Below are 24,470 nucleotides of genomic sequence, written 5' to 3'. Positions count from 1 at the left end.
TGGCACCTCATACTTCGTAACCCAGCGCTCGTCCGCCACTCCGAGGCAGATATCTTATCAATATCAGTACTGGATCGTCCGAATCCCGGAGGAAACCGAATAACCAATGTTTAATGTTACTAAATTTTAATACCAAGCCCCTTGGTTAGCTTGAGCTCCTTATCTGATCCCATTAATCTGATTTTGGAGTTCCCGGTCAAGTGATCAGTAGCCATGATAATGTTACCTGGCTAGCCATCAAAGAATCATCGCTCTTGTTAGTAGAATATCAGCCCTAACTAATTCAACCTTCTTAAAACAGCTTTTTTGTTAACATCCCTAAGAGTCCAAAGGAGCATGCAATCTACAAAGCATTGCTTGTAATTGTTTTACCCTACAACTTCCTAGTATATACTCTGTCTTAATGCATACAGGAGCTGTAGGTTTACGAATTTAACAGACTCCTACCCATTGTCCAACCGACCTGACGAACAGAGAGGGAGATAATGCATTGCTAACAGATACAATAAAATAGTGGGTCACCGCCTCGCTAACTCCAGTAAAGACAGTCACGTCGGGTGTAAACAGATAGAAGTAATGATCTTGTATGAATCAGAAATAAAGATCATATGCGCTGTCATCGTTCATGTCATGAAAATCCCCATTCACACCTTGCCGGTTCGCCAGCTTTGATCGAAATATCAATATCCGGAACAGCTAGGTGTCTGTTGGCTCTATATAGTCTACCATTCAACATTGAATGACCATACCCCTGAAGAGATATGGTTGTCAGCTTTATGCCATGCATCAACATTATGCAATGAATAGAGCTTACCTTGCTTCAATTTCTGGGCGGTGTCGCTAAGAAGGATCACTCGGCGTTTGTTGCAGTAGGCCGTTTTGTCCAAGATGTCAACTTTCAGATTGGCCAATTCAGGTACCGGCTTTTCGAACATCTCGCTTAGGCTCTCCACCGCAAGCTCTAGATCTTTCTGGTTGTCCTCGAAAATTTCCGTCAGGTTGTTCCGAGCAAGATAGTATGCAAAGGCATAAGTCCACTTCAAAGTCTGCCGGCACTGCTGAAGTGCCTGAGATGCAGTATCAAGGAACTGAACCTCAATCCATGAGAGACCGGACTGAGATTGTAGGCTTGTCATTTTCTTTTCTGTCTTAAGGTAGAGATCTTTATCGAGCTTCGCAGACTGCTCGTGGTTGGCGTATCTGTTGTAGTAATGGAGGTATCTTTCGAGAGATGCTCGAGATTTCGCCTGTGCTGAGCGAGCTTCCGACCCGGACTTCTCTTCATAGCGATTACAGTTGTACCAGCTGGTGCCGTGTTCAGACCACAAGCCCATGCACATCCAGCAGAACTCGTGCTTACATTTGCGGCACGTCATATGGTTGCAACCACCGTTCTTCTCGATCGTCGAATGGCACTTAGGACACTCCTTCGTGTTGGCCGAAATCCAGTTGGCGGTCTCTGAGTCGTCTTCACACTTCTTGAGCCACATCTTGACCAATTTGCAAGGAGACGGTAGATGATCGTTCAGTGTGCAGCCGAAACAAAAGAAATGCTTACAAGCACATTGTACCGTGGGTACGATCCGATTGAGGTCGCGTTGCTTGACGGGACAGTCGACTGCGTATTCACAGTTTGGCGCCGGGCACCACTTGAGATTCTCTTTGTCATCAACATAAGTCCGCATCAACAGCGTTTGGTATCTGCAAGGCTCGCGTCAAAAAGCATTCCAAAACAACAAGCCTCTCGTTGAAGACTTACCTTTCTTTCAGATCATCGGCGACGAGAAGACTCAGGGACTTTGAATCCACAATCATATGGCAGCCATCCCCGGGACATTCTATCCTCGCAGCTTCGCCCTCCTCGCGGATTTTCTGGGCAAGATAATGTCGATAGCAGTCAACGCAGAAGCGATGTCCGCAGCGCATAGCATATGTCTCCAAATCATCGCCATCCTCACAGCAAATGTCACACATGAACCCTGGTACAACCTCTGTCTTCGGTGTCATGTCAAAGTTCGTCCCAAGACCAGCTTCCTCGAGCGTCTCCTCCGGGTGGTCCATGTAGGACTCTATGAGCTTCTCCCGGTTCCATCTCCCAAACCGTAGTAGGATCGCGGACGACTCCGGGGGCAGGCCCAAAATCTGCGAGACCTCGTTGACCTGCTGACTCTGCTCCCGATCGATATCTTCTGGACTCAGAACTCTGAAGTCGACTTCGTATGGCTTCTTTGTGTTCCCTAATAGATCCTTATCTTGAGAAAATCCGCCGTCGAACTCGTCACCGAACTCTAGTAGCAGAAGAAAGACCGCGTCAGTAGAGTATGAAACGGAAAATCGCTGCAACATACCTTCTCCTAGACTCTCATCTTCACTACCCTGTGTATCCAAGAAATCATCGGCACTGGACGCATCCGTCATAAAATCATCGTCTGAATCCATACTGGTGGAAGCTGGTGTGACGAGATCGGTTGCCTTCTGCTTGTTCTGGACGGTGATGCTTGCAGACGCCACCGACACCGAATCTGCGTCAGGCCCTTGGTCCGTCAGCTTGTCCCTTCTGCGAGTAGGTCTCTTGTTTGACGAGGTTTTCCCGGTGGCGGTTCGTGAATCAGCGACGGAAACCTCGGTGGCGGTTATGGATGGTTCCTGGTCTGTAATCGCCGCCTCGGCCGCCTTCCTTTTTCTCGTTAGAGGAGGCGTGGTGAAGATCTATGCCTGTGGCAAGCCGATATGTGCTGACTAGAAAAAAAGTAGGCCTCGATGTTGTACTTCGAGGCCTTCTTCTTTTCCGGGACAACACAAGTCGCAGCTTACCAACAAAAGAGTGGATAACTATTTTCAGTATAAGCAACTGAAGATGGTGTCGACAGCGATGGAAGGGTAAACTGAACTATGAAGCGCTAGCACCAAAAGGGGCCGTTACGTCGCTTATCAAGTTCAGCGTCAAGGGAGAAGAGCGAGGGGTGATTGTGCTTAGTTATCACGTATGGTCGCTGGACGTCACGGGAGTGGGGCGTCTTAAAAGTTTAGAAGCAAGCATGCACTGTTACCCAAGACATCAATAAGTAATTGTTTTAACAGGCTGATAGTGTTAAGGGGAAGCCTGCAGAGGTACGTGGACTAGTAAGAGTGAGTTAAAGGGGTTAGGAACAAGTGAGATTCTTGGAGAGGCTGAGATTTGATATGTACGATCCGACAGATCAGCAAGCCTCCCAGTCCCAAGGGAGGAAATCTTGTTTGGATGACTCCGCTCGCAGTCGCGGAAAGGCCACCCACCTGTGGGGAGAAATCAAGGTACGCCTCAATGGGCTCAATAGTTAACTAACCTACCGTTTTGATATCATTCGAGGTTTCCCTCTACTGTTATTGGACCCTCTGGGGCTCTTTGGGTACCTATTCTCGGAGTATCTTGCAGCGTCTAATCAAGATATCGATGCCTAGCCGATTGGGTCCACGGGGAAAGTGGGAGAAACAATAATGTCAGTGCATCCGTGAAAGGCTCAGTATCGACAGCTTCAAGTACTGGTTAGAACTAGTGAGATGGAAATTATGAGTCACGGCAAGAAGAGAGCGACTGTTAGAGATTATCCATGTAAAGAGACATGTATCTTGTAGGTGCTTCGACCGAGACTAAATAATTGTGCACTTAAAGACACCCTGGAGTCGTCTCCAGGCCACTGGACTTAGGCAGCCAGGCAACGATCTCAACTCGAAATCAAATCTGTCCGCAGATATACGATTGAGACAGGACAACATATCGAATATTGATCATGAAATTATAAATGGCCCATCAAAGGATATCATAATATGCTCGTCTATGCCGATATACTACCTCATAACGCAAAACTCGTTCCTGCTTTTCCCCCATTTTCCAAGGGCATAACTACGTAGTGCCGGACTTGAGCTTCACTCCTCATCGCTGTCTTCCTCACTTTCTTCCTCTTCAGTACTTTCCTCTTCCTCGGCATTGGCGAGCCAATCCACGAATTGTTGGGTCTGACTCCGCACCTGCCTCATCTCTTCGCTGGCACTTGACCGCTCATCAGCCCACCACTGCTCATAGGCTTCCTCCTCGAAGAGCTCCAAATCGTATAGCTCCTTAGCAGCGAAGAGTAGGACTGTCTCACCGCGAGGCCGATGTACAAGGTCTTGTTGGAGCAGGAGTAAGAAGTCGACCTGGTCGGTTTTCTCGTCGCTGTCTCGATCGAACATACACCGTTCAACAACCTCGCGATATGTACCAAAAAGGTCCCTAATCGCTTCACCGGCACCTTTTCCTCCTTCGATCAGTTGTTGGGTTCGCTTCATGAACGCTGTGACAACAGCTCGTCGGACCTGGTGGTCGGAGGCATTCGCAGTCATCCGCAAACTGACTAATTCCAACTGCACAACGTCCGATGTGACACCATCTTTCAAACTGTCGTAGACACTGGCTGCAGCGTCATGCACGAAATGGTCCGCATCCTCGTCTTCAGAGTACGAAGTACCGAAGCTCTCGGATCGTGATCCTCCGAAATGAGACATCTCAGAGGACAGGGTAGAGATAGACTCCGTAGAAAGAGAGAGCTGCGCCATGTTGTATACTAAGGAGATATTAGTACTTGACACCCATTTGATAGTGGTGATAAAGAGGGGCCTGAAAATGTGGGGAGATAGTGCATACCCAGCCCCGAGGAAGCATTTGATACAGTGTCGTCTTCGTCCTCATCTTCCTCTTGGAAATATTCGTGACCTTCGCCTCCCTCACCGACAACATCCAGGTCATTAGCTGGTAGACCCCCGTCTTCCTCTCTCGACGCCTTTGTGATTCTTCTGCCTTCGCTCACGGTCACACCATCAGCGATTCTGACCTCATATGAGAGAAGAGCGCCAGGCTTAACGCTGCAATTCTTGCCGACCACAACCTTATCGGCAATGATAGCCTGCCGAACCGTTGTGCCGTCGCCAATCACCACACCATCCCAAATGTATGCACCGTCCAATGTAACATTTTTCCCGATTTTGCAGTCCCTACCAAGGACTGTGTTTTTGACTGTCGTCTTGTCACCAATGCTTGTGCCTTTTCCGATGACTGTTTGTCGTCCAACGACGCATGAACGCGCCAAAGTAACGCCCTGTTCTGCATACAGATTGCCCTTGCGAAGATCATAGGTGTGTCCGGGAAGCAAATTTGTGTCCGGGCACAGTGGATACGTCCATCTGGAGATAATATCCTTACTCACTGCGTCGTATGCTTTCAGATTCCTCACTCGAGCTGCGTAGTGATCCTTGATGATGTGCGTGTGGATAGTTTTGCCGTTGAGCTCATAATCTTTGAGCACACCGAATAAGAAATGCTTTCGGGGAGATTGATAATCGAAACTATCGGACCACAGACTCAACACATCAGGCGTACAAATATCGATGTTGCAGTCAATCAGATCTTGTCGAATATCTATCTCCGCATGGGACGAAATAAGTTCGGTGTCGATAGTCAGGCGAGATGGCTCGTCAGAATGATTTTCAATCTCCTCATAGTGCAGGCAACGATCTTTAGTGGGATCAAGGACGAATACAGGGGACACAGAGGTCGATTTTGTGCGATGGTTTCGACCAGCCTCGCGCAAGATCATGGTCATGATTGCATTCTTGTCTGCTTGGCGGCGGGCACGGTGAGTCGCCAGTGCACCCTCAATGGGCAGGTTACTGATCACATCGCCGCTAACAACAATGAAGTCTCCGGTGATGAGGTGTTTGCCATCGAGATCACGCATAACATCTCCAACTGAGGTCGATGTTGACTTGAGGAAAGTCAATTGTTTAAAAGGCGATGAGTTGCTTCTCCATTTCGATCCACTTTAGTAGATACCGACGGTCAGTCAACATCCTCCAAGACAAAGCCGATGTCAACATACTTGATGTATCTCTCTAACTGATCTGAATGAGCCCCTCCGTAAAGAAAAACCTCCTCAACGCCGGCATTTGCCAGAAACTCGAAGGTGTACTCGATCAACGGCGTATTCGCAAGAGGTAAGAGGCACTATTGTATTCCACGTCAGCTATCAAAAAAAAACCTTCTGGGACGGCAAGTTTTCGAATCGCAACCTGCTCCGCGAGATGGTTCAATCAAGGACAACATACACGAGGCTTCTCAAGGGTAAAGGGCTCGAATTTAGTTTCGAAAGTATCGGCAAGAACCTAGAGAGCACCGAGGCACACAATCAGCCATCATCGTCCTATGATCTATCAAACAGCAGTGCCAATGCGCTGGCTGAGCCGTGTACGATGGACATACCACAGCCTGCAATGTCTCCTCAACCTCCTCAGTCGCATTGCCCCTCTGCTTCGCTTGGCTACCGCCGCCTTTTTTGGGGGCCATCTGCCAGAAGAAAGTGGTCAGAGCCTGCTGATTGCAATCTGGAGCATTCCGCACTTTCAATAGTTTAGCTTGATTTGCACCCCGCGTTCAGAATGATGAAAACGCCGAATAGTTCAGGCTTTGAATCAACGAGCTAGAGCTAGTGTACGAAGTAGCTAGCCGATATGCAGACCAAGTTAATGGCTCTCAAGTCTTCTAGGTCAGCGACGGGGCCCAAAGCTCACAAGTGCCGCCCAGCAAGCTTTCATCCACAAAAATTGTGCCAAGCCCGATGCGAGGAGTCATCTCATCCCACTTCCACCTCGGGCGGTCAGCGAGAACTGTTTGCACCGTTTGAATCCACGTGACCTCTCTTTCTGATCCCGCAAGCCACATCTTCTGTATGCTCCAGCCTCGAAAAGTCCAGAACATCATCAAAAGGCCTGGACCCTCCTGGACTCATGGAGTTTTCCCTTGTAAGGGGTCAGCGGTCTAGAACCATGTAAAATTGATTTGTGTCAACATTGACAATGCAAGACGGAAAAGAACGTTGACGAACTCTCGATCTATTAGAGCGGACATAGCCGTCTTAACTGTGGACTGTCTCGGAGATTTGGACTTAGCGGGAATATCAGCCACTGAGAGTACCACTACTGTTAAATGAAATGACCAGAGTTAGAGTGTATCGAAAATAATTTTGATATGTGTGTATCTTCTAATAAGCTGTTCCCAATGTAAATGACATATGAAGGAATGCTGCCAGACAGACTCAATACCTGAGCAACAGGCCTGGGATGATCATAGACCACCACTGGTCAAAATCGCACCTCACCCTTTCCATGCAAAACAAAAATCATAATAAAGAAAGACATTATAGAACTAAGTATCAACACTTGAAGGTAAAAATAATGCTGCAACGATGATGGGAGGACAGCTGATGTTACACAGCGCCCCTCATCTTCCACCTCCATACGAGCCCTGACAGTGATCTGATGCATTTCCGCACAATGGCCATTCCACACAATTCGTCGAATCACTACGCAATGGTGAATGGATGTGCCTCCTATAGTGTTTGCAATCAATGCAAAGGACCCTAAACACCGCAAACGCCGTAGTCGCCAATTAACAAGGAACACGAAACAGCAGAAATCTCGAGGTAATTGATCATCATAAAAGAGCAACTTTCACGATATATTGCGCAGAAAATGGGGAAAAAGAGGGTCGGCCATTGTATAATTGAGGTAGAGGTGAGAAGAGAGGGGGGGGGGTGGGTTGCACAGATTGAGAAGCGTTCATTTTAAGTGCTCGACTGTTCTCACCTTAGCCACTTCGAGTAGCCTGGGCTGCATTGACCATCGGCTGTGATGGTTGAGCGTACATGCGCGGTCGTTTCGCGAAATTTGGATTATCTGCGGCGCTAGAGAGCTCGGATACCTGCCGTCGATGAGGCGGCCGTGTAGCCGTAGCAGCGGCAGTGAGGGCCACTGGAGGCGCCGGGTATTGCACTCCATTCTGGTCCACGGCGTAGGCGGCTGGGGCGGCGCTCGCAGGGACATATTGGGGTTGAACCTGTTGAAGGAGGCCTTGGAACTGGCCAGGAGACTGCCAATTATTTATTGACGTAGCTGGTGAGTGGCCAGGAGAGCTGTCTTCCTTGACAGAGTGGGCTGCCGAAGTTTGAGCAGCCATAGGGACTGTTGCCGTGGGTTGCGAAGTCTCCATGCCTTGCGGAATGGTCTTCAAATGAACCAAATGCTTCTCAAGCATGTCCAAGAGGCTCTTTCGTGTGAAAGGCTTCGGTAGCACATCGTCCATGCCTAGCGAGCGTTAGTAACAAAACACCAGAGTCTTTGAGATTGAAGGACTACGTACCATGCTGGAAGTATAGTTGAATATCATCGCTTCTAATGTTGGAGGTCATAGCGATGATAGGAGTTCGGTCAAATTGGCGAATAAGGTGACATGCAGAAACCCCATCGAGATTTGGCATGATGATATCCATCAGAATCAGGTCGTATTTCGATCCATCCTGAATCTTATTCACCGCTTCCAGTCCGTCAAACTGCAAGACTGTCAGTTGCTTTGCGTCCATACGGGAACAGAGGAGAACCGACCGCTGTGTCAATAACACAAGAGAAAGAATAGAGGAATTTACCACCAATTTGGCGACATGTTGCATCATCTTCCACCAGTAGAATGTGCGGGCTGCGCACCCACCCGGGATCGACATTTGTGCTCTTCTTTCGACTGTCGGGAACTTGTCGGCGAGTGTCGTCCACTTCCTGTTTTGGAGGCATAGGATACGGCAAATTGTTCACATGCTCACTGTACATTGGATCAATTCCATTGGTAGCACCAACAGGGTAGACAACGGGCTCAATCTCGCCGTTCATCTTTGGATATAGAAGGTTGGTGGGATTTGCACCTGCCGCCGTAGGCGGGCGCACTACCCCATTGCGCGGCCCAGCCTCTAGTGCAGGGGTGGAAACAACAGGAGCGGATTTCGAAGATTCGCCTACCGACTCCACTCCGGTCAAATTGAATTGAACCTCGGCGTTCATGTTACTCAGTAGCTTCGACGCATGCTGCAAGGGAGAGGAAGGCATATCGTCTACCTGTCCCCCATTCACGTTCGAACCGCCTTGCCCTTGAGCTTGGAAGGCTGCTGCTGCTTTGCTATCGCGCCTCTGGCGAGCATCTACTGACAGCAAATAATTCATCACCTGGTGAATAACATTTTCATGGTTCAGAACCGTCTTCTGAACTCTCATCAGTTCCTGCAACATGAGCTGATGATCAACCGTCAACTGCGCGTATCTATCCGAAAGGTGCTGGATCTGCTGCTGCTGCGCTACGATCTGCTGGTTCAGAAGATCGATCTGTTGTGTCGGAACGGAGTCGTCGGTGTTCTGAGTCTGCTTTCGAGGCGCCGGCGCCTTTCGTCGAATGTTATCAAGCGACTCCTTGCTGTTCGCTCTGAATTCCGGGTGTTTGAACTCCCATGCCTATACGTTGTCAGATTTCGTTCGGCTTGAGTTGAGCAACGAAGCCTTACGTTTTGTCCATAAGGAGATTGTCCATTTTCTTCGTTGTTTTGTCGGACCTTATGGAAGTCGTACTTATTCAACTGCCGCACAAAACTGGCAAAATTGCTGTGTTTGAAGTGTTTCGGAAGGATGGTCTTTGTGAATTTCTCGCACTGCGATAAGGCAACACGGTCAGCTTGAAGGTTCGACAACGGACACTCCGACGGAACAGGCGGAGGAAGCAACCGACCTCGAGAACTACAAAACTATCCCCTTCGTCTCCCCAGCGAACGATTTCCGAGTACGAAGGGTCTTCCAACATTCTTGTGCAACAAATGAACTAGTTAGAGACATTCCACGAAATATGTGATCCATCCTGGCGATTAACCGGTCGCAGTAAAGACAAAGGCAGGGGGACGACAAAGCCCAGGCAGAGCGCTAGGTGTTCCCCCGAAAAAGTCTGAAAAAGGAGAACTCACTTGTACAGTTTCCGCACCTGTAGTCCATCTTGTTAGCCTCAGGACAGCAGAGATAATTATCATGCAGCTCAAATATCCTTTAGAAAGAAACCCTTCATCTTTCCAGGGTTAACACTTACAAAATCGCTGGAGTTACCAGCGGGGGCGGTGTTGGTCGTGGTCTGGCCACCCTCCATCGTGGGCTAGATGGGTCGCGACCGATCGAACAAGCAACAAGCTCACCAAGTCGCAGCTCTATTAGATGAGCGGGCGGGAGATAGTGAATATCGCGCTATAATGTGCGCCGAGATGTGGAGAGAAAAGGTGCCGCTGGAGAATAATAGATGAGAGAAAGAAGAAGAAATTGTCCAGGAAATCGGTAGAGGCTGAGGTAGTCGAATAGTAGGTAGTTTTAGTAGTTGAAAAAGGTGGTGGTGTTAGCATTTAGCAGCAGTAGTAGTTTTAGGTAGGAAGAAATTGATTAGCTGGTTCGTGGTGATAAGTGGGACGGTTAGCTGAGTTGTTGGAGTTGAATAACTGTTCTTCCGCGGTTCGTGCACAAAGAGCTGCGGGAACCACTTTTTCGCAGTCTTTCGCTCTAACTAGTAGACTAATAATCCTGATTATAATATTGTTCACTTCTGATTAATAGGTAGAACGCAACATAATCGGTCAACTGTCTGTTTAGGCTTCCCTTTTCCCTAATACTGATAAACGCAAGGAGAGACAGAAATGAGGGGATAAGAACGGAGAGGGCGAGAAATATCATCCTGCCAGTCTTTGGGAACAACAGTGGGGACCTAAGAGTTATCTACTTGGTAAGGACTGAGGAAGGGGGGGAAATGACAAAATCAGGTATGAAGAATCAGAATCTACAGTGAAGGAAGAATCAGTGCACATACTTATGCAAAGCAGCATAACAGTTTCAGGCATGACGCCCGTGAGTTGCTAACCTGGAATTTTTATTAGATACTGTGTCTTGCACAGTTTCTTATTATAAGTCCAATGTGACTACCTCTCCTACAATGCTCGAATCATGGAGGTTAGTGATGTCAGTGCGCATTTAGATGCAGATAGAAAGCAACAAGTTACGGAGTATGACCCTGGAGTATTGATGAGGATAGGCGGATGATGATGGTGGAGGGGAAGTCTAATGCATTATGATCGTCCTCAGTCTGGGGTCCCAAGTCCTAACGCTCTTCCATAATATGAGGAAACGATCAATCAGATTTTAATACTTTTGTCCTTTTTCATTCGTAGAGGTACTAATTGCAAATTGCTGCAGGTATTTATTTGTGTCTACAAACATAGACCCAAGGAGTTATGAAAGTACCACAGAGTTATCTTAAGGCAGGTGGATAAATACTCCAGTCAAACTGTCGAGGATTAGACACATAGCGGATATTCTACCCGCACCAATATCTTTTCACCTTTAACGAATGATGAATAGATATAGGATTACTGGTTTCATGCAGATCCCTCGTAGAACGTGGATGGAGTGGGAACAACCGATATGGAGATGGCCGTTGGCGACAGAAGAGATAAAATGCCTAGAGAGGTAAGAGCCCTTGGAATGTTCGTCTTTATTTGATTTAGGAGTTCTCCTACGTGTGATTCTTTTATATCCTCTGATGTCTCTTTATTGTGGACAGTGTTGGAAATTTTACATACCCACCTGATGACTGATGGGGTTCAGCCCGGCCCGGGTTTCAGGGAGCTGTGCGCCACATCAGCAGATCACTTTAATACTAAGATTTTGGCATTCGGGGAAAACATTTGAAGAGTCTAGATAATGAGTATGGTCAGGGGTCTTGAATCTCTTTCATTCAAGAGCTGACATACTAGACTGTCGCTAAAGATTCTGACTTAAGTGAAAATATTAGCCAAGATGTCGGTTTCTCCTCAGCTGTCAACAGTTATTAAGTTCTTCTTGCACCAGCTACTCCGTTCAGGGCATATTTATTGTCGAGCGACTTGGGGCAGACAGTTGACTTAACTATCTATACCTACTCTGTATATACTCCATAGAAATCAGATCACACTATATTACAGACCAAGGCTCCTCATAACCATACATTAACCTAGACCCTTAAACCACGGAATGTCCACATGATTTGATTATACAGTAGTAGGAAAAGGCAGCAGATGCACTGCAATATTTATGACAGTCATGAATCACATTTCGTATTTACCAAAAGTGTTGATGGAGAACTTAGATGGCTCCATGTTGCCATACCAGCCAGAGGAGACCATGACGAAATACGTTCAGTGGTGAAGCGCCTCGGCCATCTATCTAGCCCCAACGACGCGCCAGGTACACAAACCTTCCCTACGCATCAATCACCTTCATCCTCTATCTCGGGAACCATTATATGTCAATTGAATTAGCACATTTAAATATCTCATAGCCGCTATAACCACAATCTGAGCTCAACAGTCTCTCTTCCCATAAATATGTTCACAGCCCGTCGACTCCTTACCAGCGCCCCTCGCGCCATCTCCCGGAGGGCGCTGTTTCACAGCACTGCGCCGGCCTTCGTCCAAAAGGGAGACGCCATTCCAGACCTCGATGTGCTGGTCGAGAGTTCACCTGGAAACAAAGTCAATCTTGCAAAGGAGCTCAAGGGAAAGGGGATTATCATCGGTGTCCCTGCTGCTTTCAGTACGTTTGCTGCCCCCCGCCTTGAACCCCTACATCTCCTACGCATCCAATCCGACATGAGATCGACAAGAGGGAAAAGATAAATGCTAATTGACTCAAATAAAAGGCCCCGCTTGCTCTAGCTCCCACGTGCCAGGTTATATAAACCACCCCAAGCTCAAGGAAGCTGGCCAGGTCTTCGTGGTCTCAGTCAATGACCCCTTTGTGTAAGTCGCCGATGGTCGATCGTTAGGGAGCCTCCAGATACTGGGGGTTTCAGTGACCGCAACTTACCACGACATTATAGGATGAAGGCCTGGGGCGTTTCTCTTGATGCCACAGGCAAGAGTGGTGTAAGTCTTTCCCATGACGCTGCGAATCTACAGATCAATGGATGTTAAAAAAAAAGAGGATAGATTCGGTTTCTGGGCGATCCGACCGGCAAGTTCTCGGAGGCTCTCGATGTCACCTTCGACAGCAGCTCAATCTTTGGGAACCAGAGAAGCAAGCGCTATGCGCTTGTCGTTGAGGATGGAAAGGTTAAAGAGGCTTACATCGAGCCCGATAACACCGGTGTCAACGGTATGCATATTTCCTACTATTATTTTGGTTGCCAGAAGTCTACTAACATCATGGAATGTAGTCTCGGCGGCCGAGAAGGTGTTGGGCTAAACAACGATAGGTATCAAGAATTCACAATGTGATTGTTGCTGATCCTGTTGTTGGTACAGTGGCAGCTCCCATCATATGTAGTCTATTGTCAAAAGCGACGTATGCTAGAAATCCACCTAGCGCCTGATTGTTCGAAAGAAGTGCGATAAGGGCATCTGGAATCCACAACGTTTCAAAAACCTAACTCGCCCCTAGACCAAGCACCATAGTCATAATCTTAGTATATTGCAGATTCAAGCGCTTCCTTGCTGCAGGGCCTGCCATTGCTCTGGGGTGTAGCATTTGGGTGTCCAGGCGTGGATAGCAGCAATCTCCGACTTTAAGACCGAGTTCACCAACCGATGGCGCGCAAGCATGTTCTTCTTTTCAAACTGCGGAGAAACAATAATCGCCTGGAAAGCCTGTCCGCAGCCGCCTATGAAAGGGCAGAAAAGCAGTTAGACATCCTCAGTCAAGTATATCCATACTGCAGCCATCGTCGCAGATTTTACACACCAGACAAATCCTCAATCTCCACAACCTGCGCCTGAAGTTGTTCAACCAATTTACTCTTCAGTAGCTCCGGTGTCACAGTCAACGTTGAGTCCGCCATTGCTGCGTTGATAGCCGCGAAGGAACGTGCAGTGATCGAAAAGGGCGAGTTTTGGCGAATGCGGGTGCGGAGAAGATACCGGCAGCTTCTGCTCAACAAAGTGGTGGTGCGGGAGTACATCAAGCGTGGCTGTCAAGGTGTTAAATAATAGAGGGGTCAGCGGGGTCTTCCTTTAATATGCAAAATATGCAAGCCAAGGCGTTGATGTTTGTAACCAATAGATCTTGCAAACAGTTCAGGAAGATAAGTGATACTGAAGTATTAAATATTATCAATCCGCGGAAGATGAATGACGGAATCTGTAACTGATGGATTCGGTCGGGTAAGTGTGACGGGCGTAAATTACCATGTGTGGCTATGATCACCTAGACCTTGTGGCTGGTGTATATCTATCATCGTGGCGCAAGCTATCCCCTCTCTTATCGCTTGGGGTGTACCTTGGTATGATCTTCAAAGTTATATGCTGTTGCACAACATCACTTAAAAACCATTGCAACCTTTCATGAGTTCTTTCTCCCGGGTAGCAGTGCGCCAGCTCTCAACAATGTCGACCACCTCGTCACCTTTCACTCGGGCGGTTGTGAGCTCTATGAGGAAGCTGTATGATTGCACCTTGGTTCATCCCGCCATCTCTGGCATTTCTTCTCAATTGCGATTTTGCTAATTTTCCTACAGCTATCCAGAGTCACTAGCAGACAAGAGCTTTGACAACACTGGCTGTGAGATTGCCTGTATTATGTTATAGTGTCCCAATTGCTCATACAGTTCTCACCCAGTGCTTCTGGAAGCTCCCTTCCATCCGGCTCGGCGGCAAAAGAATTCAGTGCTTCTGACCATTGACCTCACAAAGGCTGTGGCAGATGAAGCTATCAAGCGGAAGGATTCAGTGGTTGTGGCCTACCGTATGCATTGTGGCCGGCAATCGTCTACAGGCTACCAGCATATTCGCTAACTCAGATTTCTGACGTAGACCCCATCATCTTTCGAGGACTGAAGTCCCTCACTCTCAATGACACACAGCAACAGACACTGCTACGGCTCGCCTCGGAGGGCATAAGCGTGTACTCTCCGCATACAGCTGTAGACGCTACCCCCGGTGGAATGGGAGACTGGCTTTGTGACGTCGTTACCGGCGCAATTGCTCCATCCACCGATTCCTCTCCCCCTCTCTCTGCGTCCACCTCCCAGCAGTACTCCCAGCCAACATATCCCCAACCTCGACCAGCATCCATCACCCCCTCCTCCGCAGCTCCCCACGTCCGAAGCACGATCCATCCATCTCCTCCCCCAGTGCCTGAGGGTATGGAATCAGCCGGTATGGGCCGTCTCGTCACCTTCGAGACTCCCCAGCCTCTCACCACCATCGTCGACCGCATAGCACAAGGCGTCGGTCACCCGGGCGGTATCCCGATCGCGATTCCACAGACTGTCCCGGTCGATCTGATCAAGATCCGCACCATCGGTATCTGCCCGGGTTCCGGATCTAGTATCCTTATGAGTTCCGGCAGCCTGCCAGACCTTCTGTTCACAGGCGAGTTGAGTCACCATGAAGCGCTGTCGGCCGTCGAGCGTGGGTCAGTTGTCATTGCGCTCGCGCATTCTAATACCGAAAGAGGGTATTTGCATGCCGTCATGCGTCAGAAGCTAGCCGCGACCCTCAAGGAGGAATGGGAGGCCCAGCGCGAAGAAGGGCTGAAGGCTCTAGAGGAGACTTTCAAGCAAGGAGGAGCAAGCGTGATCGGGAGTTACGAGGAGGTCTACAAGGACCCCAGTTGCGCCGTCGACGTAAGTGAACGTGATCGGGACCCTTATGGTATTATGATCCGACGGGCGTGACCTCTTCAATATCGCAATGAAATATATATTGCCGCCGGTATAATGTACCCTTAGCGCTAGTAGAGCACACAGCAAAAACCATCATGAAGAACTAGGTTCAAGTAGATGAGAATGTAGATGGAGCACTTATATACACGACTCCACCATAAGCCATGTCGGAAGCAGTCTCCTAACGATCAGCTCAGTAACACCCGGATCTCGCCCGTAGTACGAGGGAAGAGCCTCCTAAGCTTGGATTCCTGCTCATCACCATCAGATACCTTTCCGCTCTCAGTGGCAACATCATCCTGAACGCCAGCGTCACTTCCATCCTCCATCCGTTTAATATGTACTCTACCTCTAGCTTCGTCCGCACCGATAATCATGCCCTCCACAAATTCAAAGTCGCGGCAGAAAGCCTCGACCGCTTCTTCCGTGACACTTTGAACGAAACTGGCGCTCTGCAGGTGCTTCAAGTTATCCGTAGCATCCATTAGGGCCGAGGGAAGGAAGTCATCGAGTTGTTGGCCGACGGCGATGAGAGCTTCTGGTTGGAAGGCGGGAAGGTCAGCTATCTCGGCGATGTCTGTGGGTTGTTTATCAACCTGTGGCGGTGCATGGCCATCTTTTCCTTCAGATTCCGGTTTTGAAATAGTTGGGGATGGTGCGAAAGGCTCGAGGGCAGTTAACAAGACGCCCAGGCCGGAAGCATCGAGAAGATAGCGGTGTTGAATTTCAAGCAATTCCATCCGTAGGCTAGACAATGCTGTTGAGATAGGATCCATATGTGTTGCACTTGCGAATGCGAAGGCAGAGATCGTTGAGCGCGCTGTTAGAAGAACGTTCGTGGTGTAGATAGCTCGGGCTGTTGCGTCGGGGAGCTCGGCGGCTGAAGATTTGGCTAGTTGCAGGAAAGGATCAAACGCGACACGGAGGACGGGTGTAAATTTGTTTTCCGCTGTACTTTCGGATTCTGCATCTTCTGCCTCGAGTGAAGCGTCATGGGTCTTCATGAGGGAGGTTAGTTCTTCCAAGGCATCAAGAAAGAACTCCGGCGCGGACAGATCGTCCGGTGGAGTTAAGGCAGCGTGATCATTAGAGAGTGTATTGACTTGCTCGAGCATGAGGCTTTCGAAGCGGGAGAAAGTAAACTTCTCTAGTGTCTGCATCATGTCTGCCAAATTGGATTTCGTTCCCAGCAGTCTGGAAAAGGTGGCTCGATAGAACGAAAGCAAGTGAACCACTTTGTAGCAAGTGACTGGCTCGTCGTGGCCCTGAATCACTAATTCAATTCGCTGCCGTAAAGCTCGAGATACTCCGACTAGATCGCGATTCACGAGGTCGTTTAGGGCTTTCCGACCATCAAAGGAAACCTCTTCTCCCTCATCGATACGTGACCAGGGTTCGCTGCTCAGGCCAGCCTGGATCCCTTTTGCGATTTCCTCCCCGTCTGCTACGAACAAAGCTTCCAAGGCTTCTCTCTCGGATACAGTCGTAGAGTGGACCCATGCCAGCATATCACCGACGTACCGCAGAGGGTCATGAGCAGAGAACTCAATCGGTTTCACGTTGCGATCACCCCCAGAGCCGGAGACGGTGTCGGTTAGGGCATAATGAAAGGCGTCGGACAAGGCATAATCTCGTGCGTCGGCGAAGAAGTCCAAGCAGCTATGGAAGAGGCTCGGTCGTTCGGCCAGTACGCGCAAAGCGCGCCTGATTGAACTACTGATTCGTGGGTCTTCAAGATTTAAGGACTTGAATTTCTTCTGTATCCATCTGAAGAGTTTCTGATACGCAGAGTTCAGATTCCTGGAGCTCTTTTCCATCAATTCCAAGCCCAGTCGTTGGTTCTCCCCTCCCAGGAGGACTTCGCAATCATGATGCACTTGTTTTACCCGATCAAGTACATTGAAAAAGCGGTCGTCAATTGGTTCCTCTGCCGATGTGAGAACAAGTAGGTCATCTTCCGAGACAATAAAGTGCTTCACAAACGCATCGAGAAGTTGTTGCTTTGTCTCCGATTCCTTCTTCTGGTTCATCAGTGCAGATGCTTCCTCGATGACTGGTGCCGTATCCTGCTTGGCTCGGACAATGTGTTGTCGCATTTCTTCACACGTTTGATTCAGGCTTGATATCACGGTTCCGATCCTTTGCAATTGCTACCAAATTGAACTGTATTAGCCACGCGCCTCAATGTCTCCCAAGATGCGAAACGACTCACCTCCGCGACCTTGCCAAAATCCCGCACGATTTCCGCATTGCATTCCACAACTTCTTTTTGCACATCTAAGCGCAGCTGCCTTCGTGTCTCTGCAGTGTTGTGTACGCCCCGAAGACTGAGTGTCTCCAGTGCGTCGCGTATATCGGAGTCCGCATAGGAGGCCGACAGTACACTTGTCAGTCGGTTTGACAAGGCATTTGATCGCTGTGTAGGCGGCGATAGCGGGGTGGAAGCTGGAGAAGAAGCACGTATGAACGAGTGGTTAGCTATAGCTCCTGAAGGAAAGTAGCTTTCCATGGTGGGCTATCCGACTAACAGTGAGACGGGCGATCTGTCGGAGGATGATGTATCCAGGAGGTCACTACAGTGAAAGCGGGAAGTCGGACCACAACAACCCCCGCGTCCGATTCCATTCCACCATCGACAACCACATAGACCTCTCGAGTCGATCCTATGAGAACGCCGGTGGCATAATTGATAAAGCTGGATTACACGCGGGAATTGATTGATGCAGTCCAATTTACAATCTTACTTCTCTATATACCAGTCAGGCGTTATCTTGGACTGCATTCGCGATGGACAGCCCGCTCCTTTCTCCCGCAAAGGCACGTCAAGCAGCCATTCAGGCTAAAGACTGGGCATATGTGAATTCGTGGCTAAGTCGCCAATACTCGCCGAATCCGGTACCGAATTTTGAACGAAATGAAGATACCTTGCGTACACTTTTAGCTCTTGCTGCTGCTAACGACGCAGCGGACGAAGAGGCAGCATTGCTCCACCGTGCGCGTGAGGAAGCGATTCGGGACTTCAGAGAGCGCGAGGAAGCTGAGGATAAACAGAAGAGAGAACTACTGGATGAGCTGGAGCTTTGCCTCGGTGAGAATGGAAAACGAGATCTCGACGATTTGGCGGAGACGACTGCTGTCCTGGGGGCTCTACACACAGGGACCAAAGACCTGGGTCAGTCACTCATCGAGCTCACAGTAGAGGAGTTTGATGCTCAGGAGGAACTTTCTAAGGTTGGCATGCTACAAAAACATCTGGAAAAGGAACTGGCGGCTGTACAGGAACAACTTGATCAACTCAAATCCGACCCTGCATTCGAAGTACCTGCAGACCTCCCGGCTCAAACCGCGGAGTGGTCGAGGAGTACTAAAATGCTCACTGCAAAACTTACCGAATACCAAGATAGGTTAGCAACTTTGGGAAGAAACAGCAGCAAAGATCCTACAATCGAAGATTTGGTCACAGAAGAGAAGCAAATAAGCCAATTGAAAGGCATCATTCAGAGTCTGGACCACCGATTAAAAATGTTCCATGATCTGCCGAAGGACATACAGGGTGCTCGGGCACAATACAGGCAGCTCGAGCGAGAATTGAACCAGCTCATTGAACGGCGGGACTCGATGTTTGAAAGTTTAGTGGAGAAGAGATGAACTACGGATGTAGGCGAGCATGTGAGCTGCTTTCAATCATGAAAATATATCATTCGTAACTAATAATGGCAAAGGGTATGAAAGCATGCTTTCCGGAGTCCTATCGTGAAGTCATATTGGAATCATAAAATCAAGCTGCCACAAACTGATCATTCGCTTCCAACGAAGCAAATCTAGTGGTTGCCGAGGCCGACTGCGTTCTTGACCTTGTCACCACTGCACGAAGACAAGTCAGAGCTAGTTGCAAGATCAGTCTGTTTGAAGATTACTCACATAGATCCGCTTGCACCGCCGTGGGCGTGGTTGTCATGGGAACGCTGAGTCTTGTCGAAAGCCTCCTGAGTGCCGGACTTGCTTCCGTCGGTCTGCAGACCACGAGCGACACGGTCGCCGGTGTCAGTAACGCCCTCCTTGATCTTCTGCTGGGTGGACTTGGTGGAGTCAGGAGTGATCTCCTCCTTGGCCTCTGCGCGTTTACGTTAACAACCGTACCAATGGTTGCAATGTTTGGAGATGCAGGAGATGCATATCACATACTGGTGGAGAAATCCTTGCGACCGGCGTCAGACATTTTTGAAGATACCTTGATAAGGAGAAAGTTTTTAAAGGTTGTTTGAGTTCGAAAAGTGTTTGTTTGCTTGCTCGTGAATTGTTTTGATTATTGTGATTATTGATGATGAGGAGCTCTACGCTGGCCGAACAAGACCTTTATACCTTTCACTGCCTGCCATTCCTGGAGCCCTGAAACTTGACTGCTTCAATGACGTCGTTTGAGCAACCTGCATATTGCGATACATGTACCCAGGATTGCGACTATCCCAGGCACATAGCCTGTCATAATTCACAAGTGCTCGCAAGCAGCCAATAGATACCCCACAGCTTGTTATCGCCGAGCCCTGTGCCTCGGACATGACATATGATCGATCTAACGTCACCATTACGACTCCTGTCCCTGACTCGTGCGTAGCCGTCGTGAGGCTTGAAGCTCTGGCGTTGAGGTTCAAGCCACAACCATCAAAGCAGGTAAATGGTTGAGCCGTACGGAGTATTACCTACTATGAAGTGATGACGTCTGGATGATTCACCGCTAGCCCACATGCGGTTAGCAATATTCTTGGCAGTTTTGCAATTATGTTTGCATCGGATTATCTCTCATTGCGCCCTCAGGGAAGGCTATACCGTTTGTGGAAGTCAGTTTTGATTTCAACAAGACGGAAGGCGGTGGGAGTTGACAGAATGATCGCCACCCATCGAGTCATCTGCAAGGGAAGGATCATGGTGTATGCCCGATCTACCTTCTCTATCATCTACGTTTCCTTCAATGCTTCTGGCATCAACGTTGTCGTGTGCGATTGTATCGACAACCATGTTAACCTGCTCTACCTTTACATCTTGTTCTTCGTTATCAAATTGTCATCTCTAGTCATTTTATCGTATTGTCGCTCCAGTTTGGTTTGCCGTTCTTTGTGATCCTTTCGAAACCCCGCATTATCTGAAAAGCGCCTTGACGCTTCCAGAACTCTTAAGCATACGTATCAACTCGGGCCATCGCGTACTTGTCAATGCCATCTTCTGTTGAGACAGCTTCGAACTGGGACTTCACTCCGGTGTTGAATCTGCTACGTTCGCCTGCCTACGACGGGCGTGAGCAATTCCATCCGGTTGGCCACGCCAATTTACCTCCAGCCTTTGAGAAAGAGGACACCGAAAAAACTGCCAATGATCCGAGCGGTGTCTATCCGAGGCTAGGTGATTTCGGGCCCCTCTGGGATCTCCTTGGCACCGGTAGTTCAGCGGGTGTGAAGACAGAACAGTCTCCGCCTCCTAGGGCTTCTCGTACCGAGCAGCCTCAGAAAAGCAAGCCAATTCAGATCCTCAAGAGACCTATAGCCACCGCAAAATCTGTCGAACATACTATCGAACAGACACCGGGGGCTGCCCCTAGGCCGATCCTTGGTTCAAGGGCCTTCGAAGCTCAACTCCCCAAAAAGAAGGCTGTAGCAGAAAACAGCACAGCTTGTCAGGATCTCCAATCGAAAGTTTCTGATGTCAGCTCGTCGGAGAGTAGTGCGGAAGCAGAGTCCGACGGCAACTTTAGTGTCTTTGACCCACCCTTGTTGAAAAAACGGGGTGCCGTGTCCTTTATCCCTTCTCAAGTCTGCACACCGGCATCCAATGACGAGCCGTGCGACACTCCTCCATCATCTTTTGATGAGCTGGAAGGGTCCCTTACAGCTGAAACTATCAAGAGCTTGCCTGCTGGTCGTATCCGTGTGCATCCCATTGCATACAAGTCGGCGGCAGACCGAAGAGTTGGTCTTCTTACGAAACTTCTGAAGAAATTCCCTGAATACGCAGAAGTTGTGGCTCAAGTTGGCCGGTCTCCATGCACTAAATCGAACGAACAGGCGTCACGTCCCATCCATGTCTTTGTGGATATGTCCAACGTGAGTATTCGGTACACCATTATTTCCATGATCGCGACTAAATTTGTACATCACAGATTATGGTTGGCTTTCATGACTCTGTAAAGCTAGCTCGCAATATACCTGTGAAGACTCGCATTCGGCGCCTACCCCTCTCGTTTCAGAACTTCTCCCTGATTCTCGAGCGTGGCCGCCCCGCTGCCAAGAGAGTCTTGGTTGGCTCTGATCGATTTGCAGCCATTGACGAAAGTCAAAAGCTGGGCTACGAGGCCAACATATTGGACCGGGTTCACAAGGTAAAACATGTGACTCGTCAGTTGAAATATTGGAAGAATCCCCGAGTCAGCTCTCGAGAAGGAGGCAGCGGTTCTGAAACGAACGATGCGCCCGAGGAGCGATGGGTTGAACAGGGGGTGGACGAAATTCTGCACCTGAAGATCCTAGAGAGTCTGGTGGATACCGATGAGCCGGCGACTATTGTTTTAGCCACAGGGGACGCAGCGAAAGCGGAGTATTCAGAAGGCTTCATGAAGATGGTGGAGCGAGCACTGCAGCGAGGATGGAACGTCGAGCTTGTGAGTTTCTCGCAAGTGACGAGCTTCGCGTATCGTCGAAAGGAATTTCGCACGAAGTGGGGGAAGCAATTTAGGTTTATCGCATTGGACGAGTTCAGTGAAGAGCTGTTAGACATGTGAGACCAATAATATTTTTATGCACTTTGCCTTCTGTCTTGTAGAGATGTGTTTTAGCGTCGAGCAATCCACTAGCTTGGGAGGCAGCATCCGGAGGACCGACAACCGTTTTTCTACAGGTGGTCTTGCGCAAATAGTAAAGTGGGCATCTATCTACGAGATGTAGGCTCCAAGTTTGCTTCGGGGATACTGTGCTTTCAGAGCATTTGTCAACATTCATTTCTCCAATCAAGCACTCACAGAAGTCAAATCTGACCAATCAGACGAATGGAACCCCTCCAGTCACGACCGAAGGGGCGGACGTCATTTCTGTGGCGGAATACCGTCGACCGCAGTCAACAGCTTCGAAACAATAGATGCACTGAGAAATGGGATGATAAATAGCTCCGAGGCAGTTTCCCATACACTTACCTTAGCTAACTCGGCTCATCCAGGTCACTTTTCGCTTGCCCTTTGAAAAGTGCGTTGTCTGTGAACTTCGATTATCTCCGACAGCTTCCCCGCGCTGAAAGATAATTATTAAAGTGCAACAAGACGACATGGCTACCTTTACTGAGCAGCCCTTCTACGGCGGTGCAATTCAGGGCATTATTCCCGAAGGCTGGGTAGACGGAAGGTTAGTACATCTCACATTCCTGCTCCTCAAAAGACATCCAAGCTAACATCTTATGGACACAGCTCCCTCCGCGAGGTCCCAGACCACCAAGAACTCTTCCTCTCCCCGACCACACTCTCAAGCTTCATTGTCGAAGTCAACCAGCGCGTCACACAAGAGCAGGCACTATCAACGCTAGACGCGCAGGCCGCCGTCCCCGGCGGCATTCCCGCCACCCACGAGACAATCGACAAAGCAGCAGTCATGTACCACCTGCGTGACCTGTGCGACGAAGACGACACACTGCAGGTGATCATCCCCGCGACAGCGGTAACCCCCGCCAAGATCCCCGCCTCTGCGCGCGCGCATGCGTACAAGGGCGTCGTGCAGATGACGACGCCGAAGCGGCAGCGGAGGGATACCAATACGGGGAGGATTCCTGTTTCGGTTGGGGGTGCGGCGGCGGGGTCTAGTGCGGACGGGCCGCAGACGTCGCGGGTGACGGTGCATTATCTGCTTGTGCGGTTGGAGGCGCAAGAGTCGGATCTCCTTATATTCTTTAATGTCCCGCACGATGAGTTTGATTTGTCGGGGGATCCGCGGGGTTTGTCTAAGGAGGAGGAGGTGGCTACTGAGGCTATTGATCGCTTGGTGCAGACTTTGGAAATTAGGGACTGGGCATTGTTTGCTTAGGGCTGGTCTTAGGATACGGAAAAGCTGGGAAATGCTTACAGTCGGGATACTGGTGTCATTACGGAGTACCTACTTGAATACGATCTTTGATTGCCTCGGGAACTCCAGTACTAGCACGATTAGTCGACAGTTGGAAAAAATGTTCAGACAAAAGGTCGCTGGCCAATAGTCTCCCAGGTGGTACAGGCAAGTGTTCGGATATCTGAGACAAAGGAGAGCGGCTCCTTCAAGTATTTGGTCTCTGGAGGCTGAAGGAGAGGAAGGGTCTTCGAGGAGACTCTGAGCTCTTTGTCTGGATAGAAAGATTCCCCAAACTCACTAGGTCATTCACAAGGACTTTCTCGTCACTGGGAACGCTGAACAAACCCGGAATTCAAACGTGGGTGGCTGCGACCTCCAGCAATGGCTTGCCATTGAGACGATCGACGGCTTCTGACCCTGGCTCTCCGAATCTCTCATACAATTCCGATTATGAGAGGCGATCAATCGCCCCAGGAAACTGGATTAGAATGTTGTCAAGATGAAGGTCTTGAAAATGGCGTCGGCTAAAAAATTCAGCTGGACATATCTATAAGTATCACGTAACGCCTTGCACAATGTCCTCATGATGAAGGAATGCGACTCTGCAAACGAGCTGAGCAATAATCGACTGCGCGATCTTGGGCCGAAAAAGCCCCAATGTAGAAGCCTCTTCGGCATCAAACAAGCATCTGTGCCGGCGAAGTCACGATACATCTGTGCTTCCCATTAAGACTGCGTCGATGAGAGGTAGGATAGTCTCCCACCCCGGCGTGGATGACGACTTCCGGAAAGGAATATAGGAAACTAGTTTCAGGAGAGCAACCACTGGTATTAAACAGTAATGA

General features: G+C 49.2%; 11 protein-coding genes across 11 annotated transcripts; 5 read left to right on the top strand and 6 right to left on the bottom strand.

Moving 5' to 3' along the window:
- Nucleotides 1-465: 465 nt before the first annotated feature.
- Nucleotides 466-3,670, bottom strand: AFUA_6G12540 (uncharacterized protein). The gene is made up of 5 exons (XM_077805100.1): nt 2,892-3,670; nt 2,349-2,832; nt 1,760-2,288; nt 815-1,701; nt 466-751 (listed from the first exon to the last, which is right to left on the bottom strand). The coding sequence occupies exons 2-5, from the start codon at nt 2,437-2,439 to the stop codon at nt 723-725; spliced, it is 1,536 nt and encodes a 511-aa protein (XP_077661231.1). The 5' UTR covers nt 2,440-2,832; nt 2,892-3,670; the 3' UTR covers nt 466-722.
- Nucleotides 3,671-3,906: 236 nt separating this feature from the next.
- On the bottom strand, nt 3,907-6,733 carry AFUA_6G12530 (translation initiation factor eIF2B catalytic subunit epsilon; the record flags this gene model as incomplete). Its single annotated transcript, XM_746038.1, has 6 exons — nt 3,907-4,583; nt 4,664-5,835; nt 5,895-6,019; nt 6,121-6,177; nt 6,275-6,396; nt 6,583-6,733. 6 exons carry the CDS (start codon nt 6,731-6,733, stop codon nt 3,907-3,909), a joined length of 2,304 nt encoding a protein of 767 aa, XP_751131.1.
- A 197-nt stretch (nt 6,734-6,930) lies between these two features.
- On the bottom strand, nt 6,931-10,336 carry skn7 (uncharacterized protein). The gene is made up of 7 exons (XM_077805099.1): nt 9,962-10,336; nt 9,843-9,859; nt 9,614-9,686; nt 9,393-9,536; nt 8,452-9,342; nt 8,210-8,399; nt 6,931-8,154 (listed from the first exon to the last, which is right to left on the bottom strand). Exons 1-7 carry the CDS (start codon nt 10,016-10,018, stop codon nt 7,658-7,660), a joined length of 1,869 nt encoding a protein of 622 aa, XP_077661230.1. The 5' UTR covers nt 10,019-10,336; the 3' UTR covers nt 6,931-7,657.
- Nucleotides 10,337-12,024: 1,688 nt separating this feature from the next.
- Nucleotides 12,025-13,134, top strand: AFUA_6G12500 (peroxiredoxin family protein; the record flags this gene model as incomplete). Its single annotated transcript, XM_746035.1, has 6 exons — nt 12,025-12,092; nt 12,230-12,483; nt 12,590-12,689; nt 12,770-12,815; nt 12,879-13,044; nt 13,106-13,134. The coding sequence occupies 6 exons, from the start codon at nt 12,025-12,027 to the stop codon at nt 13,132-13,134; spliced, it is 663 nt and encodes a 220-aa protein (XP_751128.1).
- A 123-nt stretch (nt 13,135-13,257) lies between these two features.
- AFUA_6G12490 (BolA family protein) lies at nt 13,258-13,846 on the bottom strand (the record flags this gene model as incomplete). The annotated part of the gene is made up of 2 exons (XM_746034.2): nt 13,258-13,549; nt 13,630-13,846. The coding sequence occupies 2 exons, from the start codon at nt 13,844-13,846 to the stop codon at nt 13,368-13,370; spliced, it is 399 nt and encodes a 132-aa protein (XP_751127.1). The 3' UTR covers nt 13,258-13,367.
- A 169-nt stretch (nt 13,847-14,015) lies between these two features.
- nif3 (Nif3-like dinuclear metal center hexameric protein) lies at nt 14,016-15,562 on the top strand (the record flags this gene model as incomplete). The annotated part of the gene is made up of 6 exons (XM_746033.1): nt 14,016-14,048; nt 14,134-14,167; nt 14,251-14,326; nt 14,402-14,445; nt 14,503-14,628; nt 14,697-15,562. The coding sequence occupies 6 exons, from the start codon at nt 14,016-14,018 to the stop codon at nt 15,560-15,562; spliced, it is 1,179 nt and encodes a 392-aa protein (XP_751126.1).
- Nucleotides 15,563-15,738: 176 nt separating this feature from the next.
- Nucleotides 15,739-18,128, bottom strand: cog6 (Golgi transport complex subunit COG6; the record flags this gene model as incomplete). The annotated part of the gene is made up of 2 exons (XM_746032.2): nt 17,763-18,128; nt 15,739-17,700 (listed from the first exon to the last, which is right to left on the bottom strand). The coding sequence occupies exons 1-2, from the start codon at nt 18,057-18,059 to the stop codon at nt 15,739-15,741; spliced, it is 2,259 nt and encodes a 752-aa protein (XP_751125.1). The 5' UTR covers nt 18,060-18,128.
- Nucleotides 18,129-18,337: 209 nt separating this feature from the next.
- AFUA_6G12460 (uncharacterized protein) lies at nt 18,338-19,219 on the top strand (the record flags this gene model as incomplete). The annotated part of the gene is made up of 1 exon (XM_746031.2): nt 18,338-19,219. One exon carries the CDS (start codon nt 18,338-18,340, stop codon nt 19,196-19,198), a length of 861 nt encoding a protein of 286 aa, XP_751124.1. The 3' UTR covers nt 19,199-19,219.
- Nucleotides 19,220-19,247: 28 nt separating this feature from the next.
- awh11 (heat shock 9/12 family protein) lies at nt 19,248-19,769 on the bottom strand (the record flags this gene model as incomplete). Its single annotated transcript, XM_746030.1, has 4 exons — nt 19,248-19,298; nt 19,393-19,414; nt 19,472-19,664; nt 19,736-19,769. The coding sequence occupies 4 exons, from the start codon at nt 19,767-19,769 to the stop codon at nt 19,248-19,250; spliced, it is 300 nt and encodes a 99-aa protein (XP_751123.1).
- A 683-nt stretch (nt 19,770-20,452) lies between these two features.
- Nucleotides 20,453-22,436, top strand: AFUA_6G12440 (NYN domain-containing protein). Its single transcript, XM_746029.2, has 2 exons — nt 20,453-21,645; nt 21,702-22,436. Exons 1-2 carry the CDS (start codon nt 20,761-20,763, stop codon nt 22,317-22,319), a joined length of 1,503 nt encoding a protein of 500 aa, XP_751122.1. The 5' UTR covers nt 20,453-20,760; the 3' UTR covers nt 22,320-22,436.
- A 182-nt stretch (nt 22,437-22,618) lies between these two features.
- On the top strand, nt 22,619-24,096 carry mog1 (Ran GTPase-binding protein MOG1). Its single transcript, XM_746028.2, has 2 exons — nt 22,619-22,932; nt 22,995-24,096. Exons 1-2 carry the CDS (start codon nt 22,856-22,858, stop codon nt 23,602-23,604), a joined length of 687 nt encoding a protein of 228 aa, XP_751121.1. The 5' UTR covers nt 22,619-22,855; the 3' UTR covers nt 23,605-24,096.
- The last annotated feature ends 374 nt before the right edge of the window (nt 24,097-24,470 follow it).

Source organism: Aspergillus fumigatus, chromosome 6, assembly GCF_000002655.1.
Source record: "Aspergillus fumigatus Af293 chromosome 6, whole genome shotgun sequence".
In the NCBI taxonomy this organism is placed as follows: domain Eukaryota; kingdom Fungi; phylum Ascomycota; class Eurotiomycetes; order Eurotiales; family Aspergillaceae; genus Aspergillus; species Aspergillus fumigatus.
The sequence above is the reverse complement of the archived record's forward strand: the minus strand, read 5'-3'. Positions and strand labels throughout refer to the sequence as shown.